Source organism: Nematolebias whitei, chromosome 13, assembly GCF_014905685.2.
Source record: "Nematolebias whitei isolate Nwh7 chromosome 13, NemWhi1, whole genome shotgun sequence".
Lineage (NCBI taxonomy): Eukaryota > Metazoa > Chordata > Actinopteri > Cyprinodontiformes > Rivulidae > Nematolebias > Nematolebias whitei.
Window position 1 is genome coordinate 24,916,985 of NC_056510.1, and position 8,756 is coordinate 24,925,740.

At 36.7% G+C, this 8,756-nt stretch overlaps 1 protein-coding gene across 1 annotated transcript in view; it reads right to left on the minus strand.

Moving 5' to 3' along the window:
* The window catches only part of LOC119419663 (transmembrane protein FAM155A), a 119,684-nt gene that overhangs the window by 1,984 nt on the left and 108,944 nt on the right, over positions 1-8,756 (minus strand). Inside the window, exon 2 of the mRNA XM_037687028.1 lies at positions 3,066-3,237. Coding sequence (XP_037542956.1) covers positions 3,066-3,237 — 172 coding nt within the window. The remainder of the gene's footprint in view (positions 1-3,065; positions 3,238-8,756) is intronic.

Genomic DNA, 8,756 nt, shown 5'->3' on the forward strand with positions numbered 1-8,756 from the left:
TATTTGTCATACAACAAGTGACACGTACCTACGTGACTCACTACAAATATTAAACTAACTAAGAAACATAATATTACTGCACATTTTTGATTACACATATTAACTTTTAAATCAAAATCATCTCTAGTTGCAGCTCATCACTTTATCTAGCTGGTTTTTTTTTGTTGCATTTTTTTAAATACCATTTTATTTTCACTTGTTTAAAAAAAAATCTCAATTTGTATGCATCCTTTATGATTGTCTATTATTGTTTTTGTTGTTCATTGTTGTCACCACTCTTTGTTAGAATCAGGTCTCTCTTGTAATGTCTCTGAAGCTCAGTGGGATTAACCTGTATAAATAAAGGTTGAATGAATTATGAGTACATGTATGTCCATTTTTAAAATTAATTTAAATAAAACTCAGATGCTGAACTCCTAACAGCTTGACAAAAAAGACCACAATGTGCACTCTTCTGCATTATGAGCACTATTACATTTTGTGTTCAAGGCTAGCTTATGTCAAATTTATTATTTTCTTGGAATATATAACTTTTAAGCATATGTGTAAGACAAAAGTGCAGGCTGATGATGGACAAATATAGAACACTGCCAACCATATCTGTTTCAATTCAGTGAGTAGCAAAGTAGGAATAATTCATTTGCATTTCAACACAGCTTGGTAAAAACAGCTGATTTAAAATATAACCTAAACTGGCAACTTGTTACATTTCTTGTCACATAACATTGTGATGTAGTTGTTCCTGCTGTCGCCTCACAGCAAGAAAGTTGCAGGTTTGCCTCCTGCCTGGAGCCTTTCTGTGACCAGTTTGCACATTCTTCCCCTGCAAGCTTAGTTTTTCTCCTGATACTTCATATACATCAACAACATGCATGCTGGGGGTACAGGCCCGCTCAAGGCATAAGCAAACTAAGGGGCTGCTTAGGACCCCAGGGCCACCAGGGGCCCCCCAAAGTGGAATTTATTTATTTAAATTTTTTTTGGGTAATGATTTCTAACTGATTCTATTACACACAATTTCAGTATAAAGTTGTGATTTTTTTTTAAAGGTTGTTTAATATTTTAAGTTCAGCTTTTGCAAATTGTTGCATACATTTACATAGTTTTAAGAACTAATTATTCAACTTTAAATGTCTTTTTTTAACCATTTTACGTGGTTTCAAGTAATTGTTCATTGATATTATTTAAGTATTTCCTTGATATTTTATTTTTTATTTTATTTAAATTTGTCTGTTTTTGCACAATTGTATTTATTTTTATGCATCTAAGTTATTTTATCTGTTTTGTTGTTGATTTGCACTACAAATTATTTTGAACATTATTGATGCAGTTCTTTGGAACCTTAGATAATAAACCAGATGACACTTTTACTGTAAAATAATTGCATACTGGTGTTTTTTATTTATTTATTTATTTTATTTTTTAGTACCATTAGATGGCATGTGTCAAATTCAAGGCCCGTGGGCCAAATCCGGCCCACCATATCCATTGCTATGGCTCTCTACACCCTAGAGGGCCACAGAAACAGAACTTCAAGACAGTTGTGTGCTTCAATATCACTTTATCAGTCAAATCAAATCAGTTTTTATGTTTATAATGCCAAATTACTCAAACATAAAATATTTAAGTTTTAGAAGTAGTCATTGAATGCAAAGACAGTTATATTTTAATAGTTTGTTAGTTTTATCAATACATTCTGTCATGTCTGGTCTTTTGAGGACATTCATGAGCTTGCTGTGGCCCAAAATGAAAATGAGTTTGACACCCCTGCACAAGATGCCATATACATATAGGATAATGGAAACAGGGCTGTCAGAGTTGCAATGAGTTCATGTTAGGTGGGTGAATGATCTGGTCATCTGACTGTTGATTGCAGTAATTCACATTATTAGCAGAACTAGAGGGCCCCAAATCAAATTTCGCTTAGGGCCCCATGGAGGCTTGTTGTTCCCTAGAAGATCCCTAGCATAAAGTGAGAGTGTGAATGGTTGTTTGTCTCGTTTGTCTCCATGTTGCCTGTGATGGACTTGGGCCTGTCCAGGATGTGTCCGGACTCTTGCACAGTGACCAGTGGCACGAGCTGCCCACAGCCACAACTCAAAAAGAAAAAGTTTGAGAAAAAGAAAAAAAAAGAATGGATGAAGGGTGTATTGATCTGGAAAAAGTTCTTTGATTCTCAATATGACCACTAGATGGCAGCATAAACATGACAAATAGGCCTTGAAAATGTTTCTGAGATAGAGATAATGATTTCAGTAATGTTTAAAATGCTGTGCAATAAAATTGCTTTTATCAATAATTGTCACATAATGTGTGTTCTTTTACTGTCTTAGTTGTATTTTTTGTCAAACTTTAATGTGCATTTGTAATATTTTAGGACTATACCCTTGCTGAATTGATGATCATTTCTACAGTTTAAGCCAGTATTGTGCATGTGTGGAACAAGTCAGCCTAAAAGTCTTGTCATAGTAAAAAGCAATGTATTTATTTTTTTCCCCTTTGGTTCTTACAATCTGGGAAACAGCATGTCAAATATTATAAGAAGTAAATAAAAATTGTGTTCTGGTCATTAAGAAAGGTTTATTTTCTACCATTGTGCTCCATTGTGCAGAGTCTAGTGTTGCTGTGTGTAACTGGTAGATATTTAATGTTATAGTGTGACCTTGTTGGCCTCATTTGACAGAACAACCTGTAAATGTTAACTCAGTAAAGTTTTTTTGTGTCTGTCAGAGGTTAAGTAACCCACTGAAGTATTACTGAGTTACACATCAAGCTCTGAGCCATGGGCTTAAGTGCTTACTCATTAAAGTTCTTAAAACTGAGTGCAAGGGAGGCAGAAAAAAAAACTAGGTAAGAGCTGCAGGGGTTAGAAGGAGCTTGTTACTCATAGCTCTGAATCCCAGGATTTGGGAAAATTAATGTTCTTCTATCCCCTCAATCAGCAAAACCCATAAGACCTGCTGCTTATGAACAACTGGTGTAGGAGTCTTTGAGTGTTGCATGCTCAGTACTAACTTTTACAATAAAAAGAAACAAGAATGACGTACACGATGAATATTTCGTACCTGTGCATATAAAACTGGGGCTGCCTCCGTGAATGAGATCATCATTGTCAGGCAGGACGAAGGGGCACCTCTGCTGCACCTCTAGGCAGTACTGGCCACAGGGGATTCGTTTGCTGCAGTGCATCTGGGTGGTCTGGAAGTACTGAGAACACAGCCAGGGCTTATACACCATCTAGGTGGAAGACAGAGAGGTGAGAAGATATTGATGAGTAAGGGAAAGTTGCTGCATTTATGTGCACACACAATTTCACACCACGTTCATGCACCATCATGACCTCTGCAGCTATTGATTTAAACAAGACTGTGCAGATTTCCTGTTGATCCTAATATCCACAGTTTGAAATGTGCTTGTTGCATGGCGGTCGTCACCTTTTCTATCAATACACTGTATTACCCATCCTCTTCCTTTAAATAGAATGCTGCAGCATAGGGTAGGGTCGCTGCACTGCACCGATTTCAGAGGGTGGACATCTGTCATTATGAATAAATAAGCAGGTGGTTCAGAGTAAACACTTCAACAATAATGCCTACTTATTATTAAAGCTAAGGAAAATGCCATGAACCACAGTAAGATATTGTTTTGAGTTTTATCACACATCAACAGAGCAGAAACCACAACGACATTTTAGAAAACACAATCACATTTCCCAAAACTGAAAGACAACAGAGCAACATTGCCTTGTTTAGTCAGAAATAATTCAATAAAGCAAAACAATCACAGGAAAGCACGACAAAGCACGAAAACATATTTACTGATCAGTTACTAACTTTTTTGTTATGTAATATAGTATTCTTTGAGTTTTTGGAATTTGTTTTCACCAAAAGTTAATGTGCTGTAGACACACAACTAATTCTCAGTTTTTCAGATCACACCATTGGTTGGTTCTCTAACATCTTTCAGATCGGAGACAATGTGTTCAACATAATGGTACTTCCTCCAGTTATTTAACAGTCAACAATGGTGTACCACAAGGTTCAGTTCTAGGACCCACCCTCTTTACAATCTACATAGGTAATGTTCAGAGTATCCCTGATGCTTCCTTACATTTCTATGCTGATGACACAGGAAGTCAGTCCTAGCGTGTCTTCCTTTGATTTTGTCCTCGACTGGTGTCCCTATTGTGTTTGTCGATTCCTACACATGTTTGGGTATCTTGGTCAATTTGCATCTCTCTTTTAAGCTCCACGTGGAAAAGCTAGTAAAGAAACTGAAAGTTAAATTGGGTTTCTTTTTCAGAAACACATCCAGTCTAATTCTGAATGCTAGGAAATACTTTATAACTGCGACTTTCCTTCCCTCCATTGATTACGGTGATCTTATTTACATGAACGCTCCTACAAGCACCCTGCAGATGTTGGATGCTGTCTATCATGGTGCACTAAGATTCATAACTGGTTGTAACTATCATACCTACCACTGCACCCTGTATTTACTGGTTAACTGGTCATCATTAACTTCATGCAGATTCTCCCACTGGTACATTTTCATCTTTAAATCACTTCTTGGTCTGCTGCCTTCATACATCTCCTCCTACATGTCTCTGCGTGAGTGCAGCTACAGCGTGCGCTCTCAGGACATTATTACCTGCAGTGTTCTCTCAGTGCAGACTGAACTAGGCAAAGGGGCCTTCTCCTACTCCGCTGCTGTTTCCTGGAATATCTTGCAAAAAGACCTGAAGCTCTCGAGCGACTTTAAACATCTGTTAATTTCGTGGTAAAAACCAATGCAGACAAATTCCTGTCTTTAATTTTCGACACCGCCTTACAACCTAACTGTTTTTTTGCGGTTGTTACTTTTTCTTTTAAACACCATTTTATTTTCACTTGTTAAAAAAAAATCTCAATTTGTATGCATCCTTTAAGATTGTCTTTTGTTGTCTTTGTTGTCCACTGTTGTCATCACTCTTTGGTAAATTCACGTCTCTCTTGTAAATGCGTTCTTGAGGCTCAATGGGATTAACCTGTCTAATTAAAGGTTGAATGAATGAATGAAAAGTAAAGCTTCTTTTTTGAGAGTTTCAGTGAAATCTATTCAGTGTCTCATGGAGACATTTAGCTAACAAACACACCCACTCACACATGCACACACACAAGCGCGCGCGCGCGCGCGCGCACGCGCACAAGTTAGCCCACATTTTATGGTGGTGGGTGATAAATATTGTGCTTTACATCGTGTCAAGACAAACTCTCAACTCTCCATTTATTTTGTACATTTTAACTCAAATTTGTCTTTGTTAGCATGAAAGACAAATATTTGGTCAAACAGGACTTTCTTTTTAATCAGTTACTGTAGAAGTTACCAAAAAAGATACTTCCATCCATCCATTATCTTTACCTCCTTCTTCCTTTTTGGGTCACAGGGTTCACTGGTGTCCATATCCAGCAGTCACTGTGTGAGAGGCGGGGCACAACCTGGACATGTCTCCAGTCCATCACAGGGACAAATAGACACAAACAAGACAAGCAACCATTCACTCACTCACTCACACCTAGGGACAATTTAGTTACCAATCAGTCTAACATGCATGTTTTTGGTCTGTGGGAGGAAACCAGAATACCCATGGAAAACCCACATGTGCACGGAGAGAACATGCTAACTCCACCCAGAAAGGCGCCCAGCCGGGATTTAAACCGGTGACCTTCTCACTGAGAGGTTACCAACTGATCCACCGTGCCACCTCAAAAAAGATGAAGTTGGAAATGCTGGTGAAAGAAACATATTTGCTTCAGGAATCAGAAATCTATGTTGAGCCTAATCTACTTGTCTTTTAAAACAGCATATGCTTGTCACAGCAGTTTATGCTGACTGTATAGTCAAAGAGATTAATAGACAGGAAAGTACTCTAAAACAGTACAGCAAAGCTTGTTTTTTATATTAAAACTTTCGAAACAGAGAATGTTTTTACAAGATATTTCAAGGCCTTCAATCAATCCAATAATTATTCCCCACCTATCACATTTTCTTTTTAATCATACCTCAAATGTTGTTACAAGACCCTCCTAGTTGCTTGTTTTTCCTGGGCTGTTTGCCTGTTGCAGATCTACAGAGGTGAGGCTCAGCTGTCTTCTGAATGCAATTATTTCATTACAATTACACTAATATCATTGTAATTGATGGAAGGCCCTCTAACTTGCTCTGTTCTATTGGTTTAAAGTGGCCCCAGATGGCCTTTCCATGTCGGTGGCTTGTCTTTAATGGTTCATCTAGACTAAACTGCTGACAGAGGGAGCAGACAAGGCATCAAATAAACTGCAACTCAGGCTTTTTCAACATAAATTGCAGTTCATCACTATTCAAAAACACATACAAAGTGAAATGAGCTGCCTAAACAACTGACACTAATCTCCTCATGAATACATTTAGGATTTTCATGTTTTTGAATTTTTCTTTACATCATTCAAGCATTTGGTTTGTTCTTTCTGAACTACAAAGTACAGAAACATGCAACATGGCAACGCAGCAAGGAGAATGATCCTTGATGCAAAGGGTTTTTAAGGTGAAATGCTATTGCTACAATTGTGAAAATTACCAGAACTGTAAAGTGAACAACAAAAATAAAAATAAAATAATCTCTGGTCTATTAAAAATGAGTTTTAACACTTGTTTGAAAGCAAGAGTCTACATCTAATACAATTTTATCAGTAAAATAAAGTTATCTAATCCAGATTATCTTGTTCTGTGAGAAAATAAAAAATATTATGCCCACAGAACATATGACTCAGTATGCTGATCAGAACATTTGGTGAATCCATTCAAGAGATGCAGTCAGACATAAAGTGTCTGATAGAGCAGTGCTTCTCAAACTGGGGTCTCTGGACCCCTGGGGGTCCACGAGCCGGTGCTTGGGGGTCCGCCAAAAAAAAAAAAAAAAAATTTCTTTTTCTTTTTTTTTTACAAGCACATAGATGTTAACAACCTGTTAAATTACACCAAAATGCAGGAAATCACATCTACATTATTACAAATTTTCTGGGGGAGGACCCCCACTCTCCATCCCCCTTGCCGGCCCGCCCGTTATTTGCGTACCAGCATCAATCAGTTTACAAATTAAGCCCTGCTACTGGGTCTGACTACTACTGTTGTGATTCTGTTCAGTTTTATGTAAAGCATTTTCTGTAATAATTTGAAGAAGTGGCGATACATTTATGTTCATTAAGTGAATAAAGTGGTTTTTGATTCTGTTCATATTCTCATAACTGTCATTTTTGGAAGTTGACATTAAAAATGTTGTTAATTAAGTGTGTCTTGAATGAAAAATACCCCATGTTTAAAAGTATAAAAATTGTATTAAGATTAATAAAGAACACATTTTAAGTATATATGTTACACAAATATTTCCATTGCATTAAAGAGACAAATTGAAGAAAATTATTTAATAAACATGAGGGTTATGAGGGGGTCCATGAACCCAAAAAGTCTGAGAACCCCTGCTGTTCTTTTGCATGTGCAGAAAAAAGCATTGCCTCAGTTCTACTATATACTACTAAAGGCTAAAACAACAAAAATACTGTATATCAAAAATATTCAGTAAAAAAAAAGTCCAAACTAAGACACAAATGGGTAAATATTTTACCAAATCGATTCATGCTGTCAGACGTGAAGTCAAACAAAACGAACTCACAAATCCCTGCAAGGAAAATGTACCGGTGACTGTAATCAATCCAGCATCTTTACTGTCACACCAGTGTAAGCAGACAGACAACATGTAATGAACCGCTGTAAGTATGTGCATTTCCTTGTGTGTACTGAACCAGTGTATGGGTCTTTACCAACTAGCCTGAGGCACTAGCAGCTGGCAAGCACACAAGTCATGTCAACAGCAGTTATTTACAGAAAATGTAACGTAACTAATGATCTCAAGAACAACACAGACATGATATATTCAGGCAGGTTCAGCTAAGGGGGTTGAAGGAGCCAACACAAATCCAAGCAAACATGAGCAACATCAGCATTACACTGAAGCCACATACAGTAGTAGGTTGATCAAAATAGAAAACACTCATGCAAGTGTCCAAGAGATGTCTGTTAAATGTATTATATGTTCCATTTGAATGGTCCACCTGCTGCTTGTGGCTCACATGTTTAAAGAGCAAGCTGCTCACTGTCCAAAACCTTTTCACATTCATCACTTAAACAGTTCTAAACGTTTACTTTAAAATGTTTTATCTCTGACTTTAGGTTGCTATTAATATCTTAAAAGCCATGCAATGAAATTATGCAGTTATTGCACATCAAATATGAATATAGTTTTGTATTGAGAGAGCCTGCTAAAAACGAGAGTATAATTCAATTTAACATAAGCCCACAAAACAAAGCAAAACAAATTGATCATAATTATTTGTGGAAATATACATTACGTTTCAGTTTGAGGTGAACTCTGTTTTTTATTTACCAAATACATCTCAAATTATATATTTTTATAGACAATTTACACAAATATCTGTAACTGTTTGTAAATCTGAAGAAGAATAAAACAAATCATTCAGACGGTGGTCCTCACATAAGCTCAACACAAGTGTGTACAAGTCAGACTAACGTTCAAGAGCAATTGCTATAATTTCTTTCACATGTGCTTACATCATAATCTGTTAAACTTCACTGATTGGTTAACTAGGCTTTTGTCTTTTACTCAAAACAACTAAAATTGATCTACCAGAGTAAACAAATCTAAATAAATAAAAAATCTAACT